The sequence below is a fragment of the Nothobranchius furzeri genome, chromosome 3 (genome assembly GCF_043380555.1).
Source record: "Nothobranchius furzeri strain GRZ-AD chromosome 3, NfurGRZ-RIMD1, whole genome shotgun sequence".
Classification (NCBI taxonomy): Eukaryota; Metazoa; Chordata; class Actinopteri; order Cyprinodontiformes; family Nothobranchiidae; genus Nothobranchius; species Nothobranchius furzeri.
Window position 1 is genome coordinate 89,773,048 of NC_091743.1, and position 20,114 is coordinate 89,793,161.

The following is a 20,114-nucleotide window of genomic DNA, read 5'->3' on the forward strand; positions in this document are numbered from 1 at the left end:
GTCTGTTATTTGGCGCTTCATTTAGCTCCCTCAAACTAGCAAAGGCCACGCTGATCTGGTTTTAGTTCTTTGGTTCGCCTCCAAAGACACTGCTGCCTTACTTCCATGGCCCGCCATGAAGCCAACTACAAACACAAAATTCTTCTTCTTGTACCTTTTATTGTTGGTTGATGAATGGAAATAGCTAACTGCTAGCCTCTATATTAGCTACGGGCACAGCAAATATCTATACCCGTTAAGAAGGTAGATGCCTCCTACAAGTGTTCCTACCCAAACAATTAAACTGGTAATTGCACTTTCAGGCCAGCAGGTTGCTGTCCAATGTGAATTTACTCAGGTTTATGGCTCAAGAACCTCTTAAACCAGTTTGATAGCTAAAGTGTTAAAAGCTCTTTAGTGTTGCATTAATATCCTGGCATTCAAGAAGTCAACGGGTGCACCACTTTTTTAAATTAAAGTTTCTGTTTCCTGTTTTAGTTTATTTATAGTTTCTTATTTTCTATCCCAGTGGATTTAAACCAACAGAGTTTATCCACGGTCAACAACCATACAGTTGTGGTCAGAAGTTTACATACACTTGTAAAAAATATAATATAATGGCTCTACTGAGTGTCCCGTTATTTCTAAAACTCTGATTTTTCTCTGATAGAGTGATTGGAACAGATACTTCTTTGTCACAAAAAACATTCATGAAGTTTGGTTCTTTAATGTCTTTATTATGGGTTAACAGAGAAAAGTGATCACATTTGCTGGGTCACAAATATACATACAGCAACATGAACTAGCAATTTTGGTGACTTAGAAACGTGTCAGTGAACTGAGCTTCATAGCATGGCCTCTTAACTTCTTTCTCTGTTAACCCATAATAAAGACATTAAAGAACCAAACTTCATGAATGTTTTTTGTGACAAAGAAGTATCTGTTCCAATCACTCTATCAGAGAAAAATCAGAGTTTTAGAAATAACGGGACACTCAGTAGAGCCATTATATTATATTTTTTACAAGTGTATGTAAACTTCTGACCACAACTGTTCTTGTTCTGAAAATGAGTATTTAGTGTGCAGCTAATGGACTCCCGTTGGCTCTTACACACTACATGTTGACTGAGTAGGAGATGAACTGGAGGGATCGTCTCTTTGACAGCATGTTGACATCCCTCCCATATTTTTACGTGTTTCTATTGTCAGATAAAGCATGTGTGCACGAGGAGGGAGGAACATGATGCAGCACAGTGAGGTTTTTCTGCTAAAATTGGAAAGTCCACAGACACAAAGGCTCAGCCAGCAAGTTCCACGTGGTTCAGACAGGTGCTGGAAATCACCGTACAGCTCTGAAGATTATAGCTTCGCCGTAAACACTCAGCCAGGGAGCCTTACAGTCAGATTTATGCTCATTATGTGTAATGAAAAAATGCGAAGTCTTGTTCTTTTTTTTATCATTGTTTGCTTTTCTAGCTTTTTCCCACCCTGCTGCTTTGCTCTCAGAGGGGGAAATTAACGTACCTCAGCCCTCGGCCCCCTCATCTCTGCTGGTCTGGCTGCTTGTGATACTCGCTCATGCCCGACTCTAATTCACACAGCAACTGTTGATTTGTGTATCCTGTTGGGCAGTTTTGATGTGTGACAGAGGTTTAGCTGCTGCCTGTTGAGGTTCTGTCACTGAAACTGGGCGGTTGTCCAGGTCCGGCGCCCAGCCCGACTGGCGTTGTGCCTGGCCACAGGCCCTCGGGGCATGGCGGGCCTACATTCACAGCCAAGCACACTGTATACACACACACACACCAAGCCCCCACAATGCAGGTCAGAAATTGAGGCCAACACGGAAGTGAAATAAAATGCAGTTCCACCCTCATCCACTAGGGGCTGGTGTCAGAAGCGAGCAAATCCTCATTGACTCCCATGTTAAAAATACCAATTTCACAGCAGAAATAAACATGTTTACAGCCTGGTACCAGAACATGTTTTTGGTTTAAATGATCTAGTTTACACTCATGACAACTCTGAGGGGGGTGATTTTTTTCTCACTCTTCTAAGTGTATTAAAAGCCTAAAATTCTGTATAATTAATGAGCATCAGACCCACGTGACCACAGAGCTAGCTCCGTGGAAAGGCCTCAGTAGAGCCTCGGTCTGGCTTGGAAACTGCTCCGTCATTTTCAGTCTCTCAACTTAGATCATTAGTTGTAGCGTTTGTGTATTCTTTTTTGGATATTTTTTGTGCAATTGTTGAACAAAATGACTTGCTGTGGCATTGATTGCACTAATAGAGCGTCCAAGGAGTCTCCACTTCAGTAAGTAAAATTATATTTATGTATTTTAGGTCACTGCCGCTTTTGTACTAGCTGAGCTTTTCAAAGTAGCTAGCTAACTACCATTTTAATGTGTACTGTTTAACCATGAAATTTAGATGTAATACGGTAAAATAATTAACAGGGTATACGTCGATGGGTGTAAAACCCAGTGCATTTAACATAAAAATGGGTTGAAATATGACATGTTGGTGGAGCTCTCGGAGGGACACTTCTGCGTTCCATTTTTCCACCCGGTTCTCCCCAGCGGTCAGCCCGGCGCATGCGGCACCAGTCTGCTGCGCGGGCTGACCGCTTGTGGAGCTCTCTGACTCAGAGAGAAACCTGACCACATAAATACTGCAGCTGGGTGAGTTGGTGGATAGTGCTTGATGTTAGTCTCCAGAAGTCTGTATGCCATCAGATAAACTCGCTCTTTTTATTTTTTGCGTATTTGTAAAATAGTGGTGGTGGGAAGCTACTAAATATCTAATTTGTCCACAAAGAGTTGCAACCGGGTGCCCTGTTCTCATGAGAACTAGTGCAGTTTAATAAAATGGAAATTAGTTAATAAAATTGATTATTAAAAGGCTTATATCCTATTCAATAAGGCGATAGACTCAAGTGGTTCATTTTATATTGTTTTTATAAAGTATGCATTTTGTATTACTCTTTATCCTGATTTTAGACCTTTTACTACAGGCCAGGATAAGCTATTAAGCATTTTAAACCCATATGCTTAAGTAGTTCTTTGTATGAAGTTTTCCTCTAGGTGATCCAGAGAGGCTTGACCTTTGGGTAAGCAACCAAAGAAGAGAGTGCAGGACTCCCAGTTCACACTCCCGCTTGTGCACTTTGAGAGTCATCACTTCACCACGGACTCCAGGGTACAAACACATTACTTCATATTTTGGTTAAGATTGAAACAATTGAAGCATTAGCTGTATAATATACCGACGTTACATTGCTGTGTAACAAGAAAAAATGTCCCCCTCCCTTGAACTGACTGTGACCGGGGCTGTTTAGATGGGAAACAATCACGTTATTAATTTCCATCTAATTCTATGGTTATTTATTCTGACAAACAAATTAATTTTTTGTCAGTCTATAATGTGTAACTTTATGTATTGGGATGAATGAAAAATATTCATTTTAAACTAAAACGTTAGGCATTTAAGGAGAAATTAACAAAATAATAAACATTCTTCTGGTGTCAAATAAATCAAACTGTAATTAAAATATGTATTTTCAAAGTCTGGATAAAATCTAACAACATATGCTTTATAAATAACAAACACTCTCCACATGGCTTTCACCCACACACACACACACACACATACATGCACGCAAGCAAGCAAGCACGCACGCGCACACATGCACACACACACACACACAGTGCTCTGATGGACCAGTGGGTTTTTGAGATACAGAAATTGACCTTGTCTGATGTGTGTGTGTGTGTGTGTGTGTGTGTGTGTGTGTGTGTGTGTGTGTGTGTGTGTATCTTTATTTTATTTTATTTTTATTTAAGGGGAGACTTTGCCTGAAGGACACAGCTGTACCTACAATCTTCTCTTCCTTTAAGGTCAAAAAACATCTTCCCAGAAGGAAAGTACAGGTAAGTAGGAATGACAAGGTAAGTGACAACCCCATTGGTTTTGTAAATAGATTTGAGAAGGTTGCAGATGTAGATGCAGGGGAAGACAGCGCCATAAAAGTTGCTGTTGATCTGAGCAGTATAATGATGTGTGAAGACTCACCTCAAGAGGTCTTTGTTACTCAAAATGTAACACATGATGACATTCCTCTGCAAGCATTAGTGTGATACTGCTCTTTTTGGTCACAGTGTTCAACACCAGAATGACTCAGACTCTGGCCGGTTTAACACTGTGCCATTACAGCCAAACAGCATCCTGAGTGACCATTGCTATCAGATCACAGAGTCTCCCAAAACGCTTAAAAGGAGAGTTCTGTCAGCAAATGAAAAGGTACGCATAGTTCAGAAAAAGCTTAGATTGCAATCCCAGCAGACAAAGAGACTGAAGGAAAGAATTTCTTCTTTGAAAAGTGTCACCAAACTTCTTCAGAAGACACTTCTAATATCAACTGAATGTGCCTCTCTTCTTGATGGTTTGGATGGTGTTCCAAAAGAGTTGTTTCAGAAAATCAATCAGAAGAAAAGATCTTTTTCTGAAAACTTGAAGCAATTTGCAGCTACACTGCATTTCTACTCTCCTAAGGCTTATGACTATGCTAGAGAACTCAACTGTCCACCTTTGGCTAAAGCCTGGTTGATGCTTCTCCGTCAGCTCCGCAAGGGACAGACACGCACGGATTGACGGAAGCGTTTTGCTCTCATACTTCTTCGTCTCCTGGAGAGTGTTGCAAAGCAATTGCCTTGCAGGCCAGCAGAGGGTGTAGCGCTGTTCTGTGGTATCCTGTCATGTATCGGTCCAAGATCGTGTGTTTATATTGTGTTTTTTGTGTATATAAGAGACTTTTAACACGGACATATTTGTCTCTCATTCTCCCACCGCTTCATGCGCTCCCCACCTCTAAACCCACGTTTCCTGTCATTTCCGTCCACAAATAAAACGCTTGCTGCGCATCTTTTCACTCCTCCAGTCACGGGAGAATTAAACATTCATATTTTTAGAGTTTTTTCTAGTGTCTGCCGCTAGTTAAACTCGGCTCTCTTTGCAATGGCGGCGCTGTAAACAACAGCGGCGTCCTGACCAATCACAAGCTTGCGTAATCCGTCTCGTTCGACGGATGTTTAAAAAAGTGGGCTCGACTCCGTACGTACTTGCGTGCCCTACGCAAGGACGGATAATGGCGTTGCGTGTCTCCGCACTGACGCAGACGGAGAAGCATAAATCAGGCTTAAATGGCAACATTTTTCCAGTCTGGCTAAAAGTCTGTTTAGTCTGTCTCATAATCATGACAGTTATGTCATATTGAACAACTGTTGTATTTGATTCTAATTTTAATGATTCTGTTTCAGGTGGAGTTGCTGTGTGATTCCTGTGTCCTGTGGCCCATGACCCGTGTCAGCCCGGTTCTGGATGTGGCCTTGCTGAGTTCTCTGTAGCAAGGTGCTCAGCTGTCTGCGAGGTGGTCTGAGTTGGTTCTGTGCTCTGTGCCGGCTGCTGGTTTCCTGGTGCCTGGGGCGGTTCTAGAATGCACCTGATCCTTGGAGGTCTAACACTTCACATCCCAGCACACGCATAAACACATGCTTGTTGATGTTTGTTGTTCATGGTTTACATGTTTATAGTTGTTCATCCCACGTTTTCTTGATGATTCTTACAAATGTGTCTTTACAGGTGCAGCAGCTGGTTGCTGGTTTTTATGTTGGTTTCCTAGTTGTTTTTATATTTCTCTCTTATTTACTTGTTTGTCCTTTTCAACCCTCTTTATTCCAGATTGGTTCAGCATTTACATGCGTATGTGGCGATACATAACCCAAACCAATATTACAATAACAAACTCGTACACAAAGGCTCCTCTTGATAGAGCTAGTCTGTTCAGCACATTCTGACAGACAGACCACCATTCGTCTGTCATGTTGCTGTACAGGACATTTTTAGAGTTTTTTTTTCTTTTTAAAGATAAATAGTATTACATTTAAAGAGCAATACTTTCACATTATCATTTTCCCACACTTTCTGTATACCTGTATTTTGTTGTTTTTCAATAAAGAATGACAAATTATTTAAGTGTATGGGTTTTTTTAGCACACAAATATCTATCTGTAAAAAGTATCTACAAATATCTACAAAGCTAATATTTACATAACGAGCATGAATGGGTTTTGCAATACGGCAGCCTCTAAGGTTTATTTTAGTAAGATTTTTAAACCAAGTAAAGTTAGTGAAGAACACATTTCAATTGGCTGCTAAGAAACTGTTGGACTCAAAATGGGCCTGTTGTAGAAACAACTTGGCATAAATGATTTTTTGTCTTAACCAAAGAAATTCCAGTAATTGAGCAAAAACATTAATTTTTTTACATCACATTTTATAAAATAACAGGACACAAAGTATTGGTACATTTAAAAAAAAGTTATAATAATAAAAGGGGCCCAGAGAGCTGCAGCGTAAGTGGAACATTGGGTTGTGAAGGAAGAACAGAGTTGTCAACAGTGTTATGGCTATAGATAAATTACATCATTAGCTATAACAGTCAGGGATATGTTTATCCTGTTTGCCTGAAAATAAATCTGTCCTAAAGGCCATCTCCAAAAGCAGTGAGACTTCCACCTGGAAGTCTTTCACTGCTTTTGGAGATGGCCTTTAAGACAATCGGCAATATTAGTTTAAATATATATATATATTGTTTCCCCTATTTGTGAAATGAACTTTGTCTGACAAAAATGTCCCTGGACTGTCATGTCTGATGTAAGGATGCACAACAACGGCACCATTTAAGCTAGAAATAAGTGTAGCCATAACACTGTTGACAAACCTCCTGGCCTTAACAGTTTTAGCAGGTTTTACACCTGCCCTCCATCTACACCTTTGGGTGATCGATGACATGATGATCATCATATGAGGGTGTAGGTGAAGCCGGTGCAGGTCCTCCATCATGTTGACCAGCTTCACCCTGCTGACCACCCCCATGTCATTGCCGCTCCAGTGGATGAGAAGGACATCAGGAGCTGCTCTTCCTCACAGGGAGTGGAAAAAGAAGGGGAGAAGGTCTTTCCACCTCAGTCCGCCCCAACCAAACCAGGAGACACGGACGTCAGGGAGGCCAAGGTAGTCTCCGAGGGTCTCTGCAGCTCTCTGGGCACCACGCCTCACGTAGCTGTCTCCAATGATCCAAATGGCTATGGAGAAAAAATAACAGGTTTGGCCTAGCTGTTTAAAGTACAAAACCATACATGAAGTGGTCAAGACAGGTACTTGGTACTTACACTTGCTGCTTTGTGTAGCCGACGTTGAAGACACACAGGCTGCCATGGTGACCTTTTAACAGATCTCAGAAAAAAAATGTCATAAAAGAATGAAACTTAAAAACTCCCAGACCTCATGTCATGATTGCTAATCAGCTATGGCTGATTTATTGTTTGGATCACAGTGAGTTACACTAATTCTAATATATGTTTATTTCTATTATACAAACATACTTTTTAATTATTATTTTCACATGACTGTTATCAGGCTCTCTTGTTCTGGTTCTCATGATAATTTAGTTTCTTCCAGTAAGTTATCTTGTGCTTACTTCATCTGTATAATGTCTCTTTTGGTGAATAGTACTGAGTCCAGAATAAAGGCTACTTGGCTGTACAAGATACAAACAAGTATTACGTTTTAGAAATATACGAAATGTATTTAGCCTGCTAATTTATCTCAAATACTAATAACTACCATACTTTCCGGACTATAAGTCGCACTTTTTTTCATTGTCTGGCCGGTCCTGCGACTTATAATCCAGAGCGACTTATGTACCAACTTATGTAGGCTACACCGCGCTGCTGCGGGCCAGCTCCAGACCAGGAATGAGCTCCCATGCCCCGCTGGGAATTAAAAACACAGCCATCACCTGCTGGAGCCTGTAGCGTTCCGTTACGCACCTGATCTGGCCCAGGAGTGAGCTCCCCTGACCCGCAGGGAACTAAAACACACAGCCATCACCTGCTGGAGCCTGTGGCGTGCAGCTGCGGGCTGGATCCGACCCAGGTTTCAGCTCACCTGCCCTGCAGGGAATTAAACACACACAGCCATCACCTGCCGGGGCCTGTTGCGCGCCATTGCACACTGGATCCGGCCCAGGTTTCAGCTCGCTGCCAGGGCTGCTAACTTTTGAGCATTTCAAAGAGTAGACCAACAAACTGTAAGACAGAGAGGAAATTATCTCTGCCTGGCCCCAAAACAATTTCTAATCGGAGTCTGGCGTCCTTGAGCCTGCAAGGCTACAACGAAAACTCCCCCCTCAGAAGATATTTGGAATGTACAGTCGCTATGGCAACTCAACTCTGTCTCCTATCCCAGCCTGGTCGGGACTGCAGGAAGGCCGCTGAAACGTTCCAGGGTCACTGTAACCCTCCAACCCTCAATGCTTCTCCCCCTATCCACACTGAGGTGACATGCGCTGCTTCATGGCTGCAGGAACTGAAGCTGGGATAGTCCCAACCCACCACTCCACCTAGTGGACACTTATGTTGTGTTGTCTGAAGTCTGTTGCATATCTGAGGTGTTTTTTTGCAGAGCAAAGCTGCCCTCCCGGTGGAGGTTAACTCTGAAGTGCCTTTTTTTCCCTCCACCTGAACCAGAGAACCAGAGATAACTGTAGCCACACCCCTCTTGTGTTTAGTTTTGATGGAAGAAGAGAATACGTATTTAAGACCCTTTCTTTTCAATCTTAAATGGTCTGTTTGGTTCATGCGTGTCTCCTGAAGTAAAGCGATTTGGGCCTTCTCTTTCCTTAATTTAGACAATATTTTACTCATCTTGATCATATTCAAAACCCCATTAACATTGAAAGAAATAACTTTTACTGACTCATTAAAACATATTAACCCAACACACAGCATATACTCAATAGCAGTAGGCAAGCCCCCTTACAAAGAAAACAAGTATCAACAATTGAACACAACTGGAGCTTAAAAGCTCCTGGGCTGACTTCCAACGGCGGATCTCTTCCACTGTCGCCCTCAAAGTTTGAAGGGAAACCCCTTTTTACTCCCAGAGTTAGGGGGCCTTCCATCATAACAGCGCTCATAGCAAAGGGACACCTCACCCAACCTAGCTCGACATAAATTATAATTCACCATATTGTCCAGTAACAAGTCATTTCCCTTCCTCGCCTGTATACTTGCAGCTTCTCTATGTAGTCTGGGACCCCTCGGTTCTGTCGCGGGCGTCGACCTCCAACTCCATGCCACAGCACACACCTTTGCAGTTTTTCTCTGGGATTCCCTGGGGGGGGGAATCACCTTCACGGGCAGACCCCGACTCGCCAGGTCCACCGTTGCCTCCTCCACTGTGTTATAGGTTTTCGCTCCTTCAAAAACACCTTAAGCCGCGCTGGGTACAGGGTCCTGAACCGAAGATTCTTCTCCTTTAAGAGCTTTCGAGTCTCCGCATATTCCCTCCTCATAGCCATGATCTCAGGGGGGTAGTCGTGGTTAAGGCTGATCTTGTTAGAATTCAGCATGAAACCTTTCTTCTGCCAGGCCAGCCTCAACACTTCTTCTTTAATAGTAAAACATAAGAATTTTACCAGGATCGATCTGGGTTGGGAACCATCCAGAGGTGGTGGTGAAAGCCCTCAGTGTGCTCTCTGAATCTGTAGCGCTGTTGAAGGAGAGATGCCGAGGTTCTCCCGAAGCAGCTTCTCCACAAAATGGGCCATAGATGGAGCTCCCGTTTCTGCCCCCTCCAGTACGCCGTATAGCCTGAGCGACTCCCTCCTTGAGTAGGCCTCCAGCGAGGTCAGTTTAGCTTGAAGCCTTTCTTGCATTGTTAATATCTCGGCCATAATCTCGTCTGTGTTTTGGAGCTTATCTTCATGTTCAGAGACCCTGGTTTCCACCTCGTTGAGCCGCGCGTTAGCTTTATCCAACTCGCCTCTTATTTCCAATGGTTGCAATTTCGTGTCTGCGAATTTCTTTCACCTCCTTGCCAACGCCTCTCAGTTCTTTCAATATCAGCTTCAAGCTGACCGGGTCCTCCTCATCTTCAGTCCCGTGACCCTCCCCACTCGGAGTGGGAGAGTAGCTTCGGCTAACCCCGGGGTAGCTAGCGTTAGCTTCGTCTGCTAGCTGCGAGTCGCCATCTTCGGCTCGTTCAGCAGTTGACTTCTTAGCCCTTTTGTTTTTTCTGGACGTCATTTATGCCCCCTTATTATCTTAGATTGCACTTAGCTAGTTTAAGTTTTCGCTTTGGGGCAGTTTTGATAGGTTTCAGTCAAGAGCTCCCCTGCTAAGATGCCATTCCCACCAGAACCGAAACCGGAAGCCTCCAAAGGGCATCTTATAGTGCTTCAGGGGGCACCTTGGTGCCAGCAGGCACCAGATGTCAGGTAGCAGCGCCTCCTCCCTCACATCACTCACACCTGTTACCACTCATCTCATCAGCCTACTTAATCATCTCCCACTCACCAATCAGATGCTCAGTCATTGACACCTCAACGTTCTCTCCTCGAGCTCCTCACTCATCCTTGCTCCTTAGCAAATCAGTGGGAATCTCTCCCCAGCTCCCGCATTTGTGCCGACCAAAATAGCACTCTCCGTGGCTGCGCTGGACGCATGCTCAGCTCTCTCCAGATCGTGACACCAGGTTGTTGATCCCTGCTTTAAGTGAGGTGTAAATTTTTTTTAAATTATTTTAAGCATTAATTTTTAAAAGCTGAACATGTCATAAAATATTATACAACTATTTTGGATAAATAAGAGATTTATTTCAAATAAAATCTGTAATAGCATTAGAGGAAAACAGAAAAGAATAATAACTCGTAAAGTTCTACACCTTTCTGCTCCAGCAGGTTCAGGTGCTTGAACACATTTTGTAGTTTTCCCCAGCTTTGACGGAAGATTGGTTCAACATCATTTGCAGCTACTCTGTTTGTCATCTGACTTTAAAACCACGAATATGCTACATGACTTAATGTTTCCAGTCCTTTTAGTCAATGATGTAATTTGCTGTGTCATCTGTCCTCCTAGGACCGTGATATGCTTGTTGTTTGACCCCGCGTTGGTGCAGGCAGCAGGCTGCGTTGTCGTTCACCTACTTGCTGCTGCACAGCACTGCACTGCACGTAGTACTGGGGTGTTCCACAAGGGAGCACACTAGACCACTCAGACTGGACAGAGAGGCGGGTTTGTGGGTTTGTGGAATCAATAGAAGAGATCGGTAACTGGTTAGTTTTGAGTTAAAGAGACGTCAGCTGTATTGTAGATTTTATGAAAGAACTCTAAACCAGAGATGGAGTCACCGTGGTGAGTGTGTTTCACTACTTTTGTCAACTCAAACGGGGGCAACGGTGGCACAGGAGCTAAATGAAACCAGCTGATCACCCCATAATCTAAAGGTTGCAGGTTCGAGTCCCACTCAGTTTGTCACTGCTGTTGTGTCCTTGGGCAATACACTTAACCAACATTGCCTGCTGGTGGTGGTCGGAGGGACCGGTGGTGCTTGTGTATGGCAGACTTGCCTCTGTCAGTGCACCCCAGGGCAGCTGTGGCTACAGTGTAGCTCATCACCACCAGGGTGTGAATGGGTGAATGACTGATTGTGCTGTAAAGTTTCTTGGGGGGTTCCAGGACTCAAGAAGGCGCTATATCAAATACAGGCCATTTACCATTTAACTCCACCTACTGGTTACTCATATATTGGAAGCGTCCCAACGTGTTGCGTTAATTTCAAGGGACGCGCACAAACAACGCAAGTAACGCGTGGCAGCCATTTTAAACACGGATTCGCGTTGTCAAACAGCAAGTGTTTCTGGGCGCTTACGGGACACTTTTTTCAAGCGATGTCCTGCCTGCGACCTAAAGTAAAGCCGGGCGTACACTGTGCGACTTTTTCAATCGTAGCACTCAGCTTCAACTCAAACTGTACGACTTCCTCGCAGGGCAGATCTCACGAGTCGTGTGCTCACACTGCACGACCCAGTTCTCGGATGCGACCTGACTGCTCACACTGTACGTCTGGTAGCAACACGTCGGCCCTAAAAATATGCTAAAAATAGCCGTTTTTACTCAACACGTTAGACTTTTTTTGTCTTGCCTGTTGTCCTTCGGGAGTGCTGCAGGAGGACACACGGGGATTTATGGGGGTTGGATGAGGAAAACGAAATAAAGAAAGTAAATCTGTGTTTTGTGATCAGTTTAATTTGACATGAACACGACAAACACGCTTTCTTGACAATCTTTGTGAGTAAAAAAAACGTGTAGAAACAAAAACGAACAGCGTGTGTTATTAGGGAAATAGCGAGCGAGAGGCGTTGATGAATGATTGCACATGCGCCGTGAGCGGTTCTGATACTTTTTGGGTCGCAGCTGCTCGCAGCGCCGCTTCAACAGTGTGATACCCTCACGAGGGACGAGCAAAATATTAAACACGCCAGAAGTCCGTGCGACCTCACGACTGCTGATCGGCAGCTGGTCACGTGGTGTTAATCGCCTCTCGTAACCCCCTGTACACTACACGACCGCTCGGCGCAAAACTCGCCCCGATGTCGTGGATTCTCGCACGACTGGAAAATCGGCTCAAAAAGTGAAAAAGTCGCACAGTGTACGCCTGGCTTAAGGGGTTACGGCCACACAAACAACAAATGTGCATGTCTGGCTGCTTCTGTGCTCTGTGTGGCTCTATTCCAGCCACTGATTGGTCCAGCCTGGTACACTTGACATGAAATCTTAATATCAAAGTTTTTGTCGATCTGTTCTCATTTGTCTGAAAGATATTCCCTGATATGTTGCTATTGTTTCATTGTCCGGCTGTACCTGGGGGCCGTTGTTGTCACTCAGGGATTTTGTGCAAGCCTCGTCTTTGGAGCATGGTTGATTATTATTTCTCCAGCTGGCTATAGATGTAACGCATTTATCATATTTATAATCAAATTCTCCCCAATATGAGGCATGTTTTTGAGCAGTACAGAAAGATATTTTTGTGGCTCGCGTGGACTTTAAAGTTGTTTTCTAGCTAAAGGTGGAGTCCTACAGAATTTGTGTGTGTGTGTGTGTGGGGGGGGGGGGGGGGGGGTTACTAGCTGTGATATGGAGGTATTTAACCCTCGGCTGACCTCCAGCTTTGGAAATGGTGCAGAACCAGTTTGCAGAGGACTCAGTGAACTCGAGCAGAAGTCAGACATTGTTCAGTTGCTGCTTCTGTTTAAGTGACTCTCTAATGGTCTACAGTGGGATTCTGTCAGATGTTTACGTCTGGATGTGTTAAGTTTGAGAACTTAAGCTCCTAACGTGAAACCTTGAGTTTGTCGCCATCTGCCAGTTGGAGCATCTATTGCTGAACAGTAATATTTTGTCCTGTGATGGCCAGTAGAGGGCAGTGTGAGCCATGTGTTACCCTCCACTCAGGCTCTCACACGCACCACCTGGGTAGAGTTGCTGTTTCAGACGGAAATTACGTCTGGCTTCTGGAGTTCAGATTTTTACGGTTTAGAGATGATTTTTTATTTATTATTTTTATCTCATTGTGAACATAGAATGTGAAGAAATAGTTTGTGTCTAGAAAAGGTGATGGTTTCACACACACACACAAGCACACACGCACACACAAACACACACACACACAAACACACACATGCCGGTGTGCATACACATATACACACACGTACACACACACACACACACACACACAAGCACACACGCACACACACACACTAACACACACATGCCGGTATGCATACACATAAACACACACACGTTCACACACACACACACGTTCACACACACACGTACACACACACACACACATGCGGGTGTGCATACACATACACCCACACACACAAACACACATATGCCGGTGTGCATACACACACACACACGCATGCCGGTGTGCATACACATACACACACACGTACACACATATGCTGGTGTGCATACACATACACACACACGTACACACACACACACACACACACGCATGCCGGTGTGCATACACATACACACACACGTACACACACACACACACACACACGCATGCCGGTGTGCATACACATAGACACACACGTACACACATATGCTGGTGTGCATACACATACACACACACGTACACACACACACACACACACACGCATGCCGGTGTGCATACACATAGACACACACGTACACACATATGCTGGTGTGCATACACATACACACACACGTACACATACACACACACACACACACACGCATGCCGGTGTGCATACACATACACACACACGTACACACACACACACACACACACGCATGCCGGTGTGCATACACATACACACACACACACACACACACACGCATGCCGGTGTGCATACACACACACACACGCATGCCGGTGTGCATACACATACACACACACGTACACACACACACACACACACATATGCCGGTGTGCATACACGTACACACACACGTACACACACACACACACACACATATGCCGGTGTGCATACACGTACACACACATACGCATGCCGGTGTGCATACACATACACACACACGTAAACACACAAACACAAACACAAACACACACACACCTGCACACAGACACGCACACACACACCTGTGTGCATACACACATGCACGCAGGCACACACAAACACATGTGCATACACACACAGGTACACACACCTACACACAGACACACAAACACACACACACACAGAGAAGGTCCCACAGTAGACTCGTCGTCGTCGTCTTCCTCTGCTTATCCAGGTCCGGGTCGTGGGGGCAGCATCCCAACTAGGGAGCTCCAGACCGTCCTCTCCCCGGCCACCTCCACCAGCTCCTCTGGCAGGACCCCAAGGCGTTCCCGGACCAGATTGGAGATGTAACCTCTCCAACGTGTCCTGGGTCGACCCGGGGGCCTCCTGCCGGCAGGACATGCCCGAAACACCTCCCTGGGGTGGCGTCCAGGAGGCATCCTGACCAGATGCCCAAACCACCTCAACTGACTCCTTTTGATCCGGAGGAGCAGCGGTTCTACTCCGAGTCCCTCCTGAATGTCCGAGCTCCTCACCCTATCTCAAAGGCTGAGCCCGGCCACCCTACAGAGGAGACTCATTTCGGCCGCTTGTATCCGCGATCTCGTTCTTTCGGTCATTACCCAAAGCTCATGACCATAGGTGAGGATTGGGACGTAGATCGACCGGTAAATCGAGAGCCTGGCTTTCTGGCTCAGCTCCCTCTTCACCACGACAGATCGGCTCAGCGTCCGCATCACTGCAGACGCTGAACCAGTCCACCTGTTGATCTCCCGATCCCTCCTACCCTCACTCGTGAACAAGACCCCGTGATACTTAAACTCCTCCACTTGAGGTAGGACCTCTCTCCCGACCCGGAGGTGGCAAGCCACCCTTTTCTGGTCGAGAACCATGGTCTCAGATTTGGAGGTGCTGATCCTCATCCCAGCCTCTTAACACTCGGCCGCTAACCTACCCAGCAAGACCTGAAGGTCAGAGCTGGATGAAGCTAGGAGGACCACATCATCCGCAAAAAGCAGAGACGAGATTCTCCTGCCACCAAACTCGACACACTCCACACCATGGCTGCACCTAGAGATTCTGTCCATAAAGGCTGCATGGTGATGTAGTGGTTAGCACTGTTGCTTCGCAACATGAAGGTCGCAGGTTCGAAACTCGGCTGCGGCCTTTCTGCGTGGAGTTGCGTGTTCTCCCCATGCATGCGTGGGTTTTCTCCGGGTACTCCGGTTTCCCCCACAGATCACAACATGCCCTATAGGTAAAAAAAGAAAAATTGTAAGTCGCTTTGGGTAAAAGCGTCTGCTAAGCACATAAACATAAACATAATGAACAGAGCTGGTGATAAAGGGCAGCCCTGGTGGAGTCCAACCCTCACCGGGAACAGGTACGACTTACTACCGGCTATGCGGACCAAACTCACGCTCCTCTGGTAAAGGGACTGAATGGCCCTTAACAGAAAGCCACCCACCCCATACTCCTGGAGCGTCCCCCACAGGGTGCCCCTGGGGACACGGTCATAAGCCTTCTCCAAATCCACAAAGCACATGTGGATTGGTTGGGCAAACTCCCATGCCCCCTCCATCACCCTTGCAAGGGTGTAGAGCTGGTCCACAGTTCCACGGCCAGGACGAAAATCACATTGCTCCTCTTCAATCTGAGATTCAACTATCGATCGGACCCTCCTCTCCAGTACCTTGGAGTAGACCTTTCCAGGGAGGCTGTGGAGTGTGATCCCCTATAGTTGGAACACACCCTCAGGTCAGCCTTCTTAAAGATGGGGACCACCACCCCGGTCTGCCACTCCACAGGAACTGCCACCAATGACCACACAATGTTGCAGAGACTCATCTTACTTAACTTGAGTTTGAAAATAATATTCAAATAAAAAACCTAATAAATGAAAACAAGCTGCCATTTTATTGGTGACAGGCTGTAGAACGGTGGCTGTTGTGTAAATATAAAGGCAGCATATTCCGTGTTTGTGTGCACGTTGGTTTTCCTATTGGTGTTTTTGTTGCAGAGGATGCAGGAACGTACTTCCCCAGTGTGAAGAAGAGTCCGGGTCGCTACCTGCAGCCCTGCTCTGACTCTGTCAAGACCTGGCTACGCAGCATGAAGAATGCTGGGAAGGTTTTGCTTCTCATCACCAGCTCCCACAGCGACTACTGCAGGCTGGTCTGTGAATACATCCTGGGGTGAGTTTGCTCATTGGGCTGCACGATATAAGGAGAACCTATGATATTCGATAATGATTAATATTGCGATCAGGGCCAGATTAACACTTTGTTGTACCCTGGGCAACAATATTAAAGGGCCCCATCATCACGACCCAAGGATCACCATAATATGGTCACATACCAAATATTTTACTGTAATATGCAGTAAATATACTCAATACTTGAATGCCTAACATCACGTAACGTGCTCAGGGTAACCTTTGACCCACCTCGTGTGGACTGACCAATGAGGAGAGGGTCTTAACTTGAGGCCCTCTCTTTATTGGTCAGTCTGCATGAGACTGACTCTCAACCGCTCTGAAATGACGTTCAAAGTCATAGGCATATTGCCTTGGCCCCCAAAATGTTTTGAAACGGCCCTGGGTGTGTGACAGAGTTTTGAAGGTGATCTGAACTTTGTCAGATGCCATCCCCGCACCTCCGAGGGGACGCACTCACCCTAGACGTCACACACCTGCTTCGGCGGTGGTCCCGGAGGACGCATCACACCCTGCTCCAGCGGTGGTCTCGGAGTGCGCATCTCATCCTGCTTTAGCGGTGGTTCCGGAGGACGCATCACATCCTGCTTCAGCGGTGGTCCCGGAGGACGCATCGCATCCTGCTTCAGCGGTGGTCCCAGAGGATGCTCTGCATCCTGCTTCAGCGGTGTTCTCGGAGGACGCATCGCAACCTGCTTGAGCGGTGGTCCCGGAGGACGCATCGCGTCCTGCTCCAGCGGTGGTCCCGGAGGACTCATCACATCCTGCTCCAGCGGTGGTCCCGGAGGACTCATCACATCCTGCTACAGCGGTGGTCCCAGAGGATGCTCTGCATCCTGCTTCAGCGGTGTTCTCGGAGGACGCATCGCATCCTGCTTCAGCGGTGGTCCCGGAGGACGCATCGCAACCTGCTTGAGCGGTGGTCCCGGAGGACTCATCACATCCTGCTCCAGCGGTGGTCCCGGAGGATGCATCGCATTCTGCTTTGGTGGTGGTCCCGGAGGACGCATCACATCCTGCTTCAGCGGTGGTACCGGAGAACGCTCCGCATCCTGCTTCAGCGGTGATCCCAGAGGACACTCCGCATCCGTTCCAGCCCGTCCATAAGGTTCCGGCCCAGCCAGTCCAAGAGGCTCCGCCCCCGGCCCAGCCAGTCCAAGAGGATCTGCCCAGTTCGACGCCTCCAGTCGCAGAGTCGACACCTCCAGTCTCGAAGTCGACGGCCCCATCTCCCGAGTTCCAGTCTCCCGAGTCCCCGTCTCAAGAGTTCCAGTCTCCAGAGTCCCCAGTGTTCCAGTCGCCAGTGTCTCCAGAGTCCCCAGTGTTCCTGTCGCCAGTGTCTCCAGAGTCCCTGTCTCCAGAGACCCTTCCACGTCCTCTGAAGTCCCTTCCTCCTCCTCCTCCTCCAAAGCCCCCGATCCCTAGAGTTTCCTGTTCCCGGCTCCTGGATCCCCGTCGCCGGCCCCCCAGAGTTTCCTGTTCCCGGCTCCTGGCTCCCCGTCTCCGGCCCCTCAGAGTCTCCTGTTCCCTCCTCGCCCGCCCTTGTGGGTTGTTTTTTGTTTGGTCCCTCCTCTCCCTCCCTGTGTTTTTTGTGTCCTTTTTTGTTTTTTTCTTTTGTGGTTTTGTCTTGTTCTCGTCTTGGGCGTCTGGTATCCGCCCTTGGGGGGGGGGGGGGGGGGGGGGGGGTACTGTCATGGTCTGTGTCTATGTGTCTCCTTGTGCCCTCCATTCGTCTCTAGGTGCTCCTTTTGTGTCTTCTAGCACCCTCATGTGTCATGTTTGCATCTTCCTCATGTGTCTCCTGGTGTTCCCCATTTGCCCCTAGATCTTCAGCCCTCTAGGTTTCCCTCCTCAGACATCCCTCTCCCAGGTCCTGTGCTCTCTTGGCCCCCCCTTAGCCACGCCCCTGTAGTTTTCTTTCTGTAGTGTTTTCTGTTAGTGTCAGCTTCCCCTTATGGTTCATGCCTTCTAGTCTTTTGGTTTTTTCTCTTAGGTCATTTTCCTTTGTTACAGCCTTTCATGGTTTAGTGTGTTTTTCCCACCAGTGTTTTTCTCCCTCCTCCCTGATTAAGTTATAGTGTTCACCTGGTCTCTCTCTCCCCACACACCTGCAATTCATCTCCCTCTCATCCTCCCAGTGTATATAAGCCCTGTCTTGTCTCGGTGTCTTGTCAGTCCATTGTTATATGTCAGCGTTGTTTTGGTGCTCTGTGTGAGCCTTTTGTCTCATCCCCAGACTTTTGTGCTCTAGGTGAGCTTTTGTTCAAAGTCTCAGGTTTTGTGCTCCAAATGAGCTTTCAGTGTCCTGAGTTCCAGGACTTTTGGATTTTTGGCTCGCTGCCTTTGGATTTATTTTTGTTTCACCCTGCAATAAAAGGATTTTTACTTTGTATCAACTCCTGCCTCTTGTCGTCTGGGTGATCTGCATTCTTGGTCCTAACCATCCCCTCAACATGACACTTGCTGCCCTGGGCCTGGGCCCTTAGAGTTCGTGGGCCCCTGAGCAATTGCCCAGTTGCCCGTATGGTTAATCCGGCCTTGGTTGTGATGACGATATTACTTGCGATAAATAAAAACTTAACTCAGCAACAAAAATAATCAAAAACAAAGAAATGCAAAAAATCATTAAAATGAGAAAAGCAAAAGATGTGAGGAAAGGGAAAAAGAAAATGAACAAGAAAAGGTGATCAGTGGATCCCGGGAAAAGCATAACAAAGCTAACTCAGGTGTTTGCTAACCATCAAAATTAAGTGCTGTCCGCCTCGGGGGCGGGTGTCTAACCTATGAGAACAACCCACCCATTTGGCCAAATGGGTGAAGAGCTCTATTTGATTTGTTAAAAAAACATCATGCTTCCATTTGATTGACAGAATGCATTACGTGTAGCAAACATTTGAGCTGACCATTCATTGCGATATTTATCTGTTCTTTGCGATATGCATATTGTGCATGCTGATATTGCGATAACGATATATTTACGATATATTGTGCAGCCGTAGGCAGACACCTTAATAACCCTGATGGCTCAGATTGGACATTTTGGCTCCATTTTCAGTACAACACTAAACTTGAGGGGTTGAGATTTAGTCTTCTCCTCTAGTTCTGCTCTACAGGTTCTGGAGAACTGGCAACTCTCATCCTTCTCCTTTGGTGTGAACACATGAAGCTCTGTGCTCAAATGCATCAGATGTTCACACAGAAAAACATCAATGAGGTGCTGAGAGAGCAACGCTGAACAGAAGAAACAAGAAACTTTAGGATAAAACTCACTAAACTCAAGCTAACAGTCCAACTCTGTTCCCATCGAGCTTGAATTGAACCCATTCCTCTCATCTGGTGTTCGACACCAGGACTGACCGAGAGCTGTGAGAATGACCAACAGGGGACAGAGCAGCCTAGCAACAGCTGCTGTAACTTAGTCTGGTTTTAAATCCGTGCCCTTCTGGAGAAGAGCTAACTGTA

The 20,114-nt window shown here is 46.3% G+C and overlaps 1 protein-coding gene across 1 annotated transcript in view; it reads left to right on the forward strand.

Annotated features, from left to right (window-relative positions):
* The window catches only part of nt5dc1 (5'-nucleotidase domain containing 1), a 104,398-nt gene that overhangs the window by 53,247 nt on the left and 31,037 nt on the right, over positions 1-20,114 (forward strand). The window contains exon 7 of the mRNA XM_070549756.1: positions 16,458-16,632. Coding sequence (XP_070405857.1) covers positions 16,458-16,632 — 175 coding nt within the window. The remainder of the gene's footprint in view (positions 1-16,457; positions 16,633-20,114) is intronic.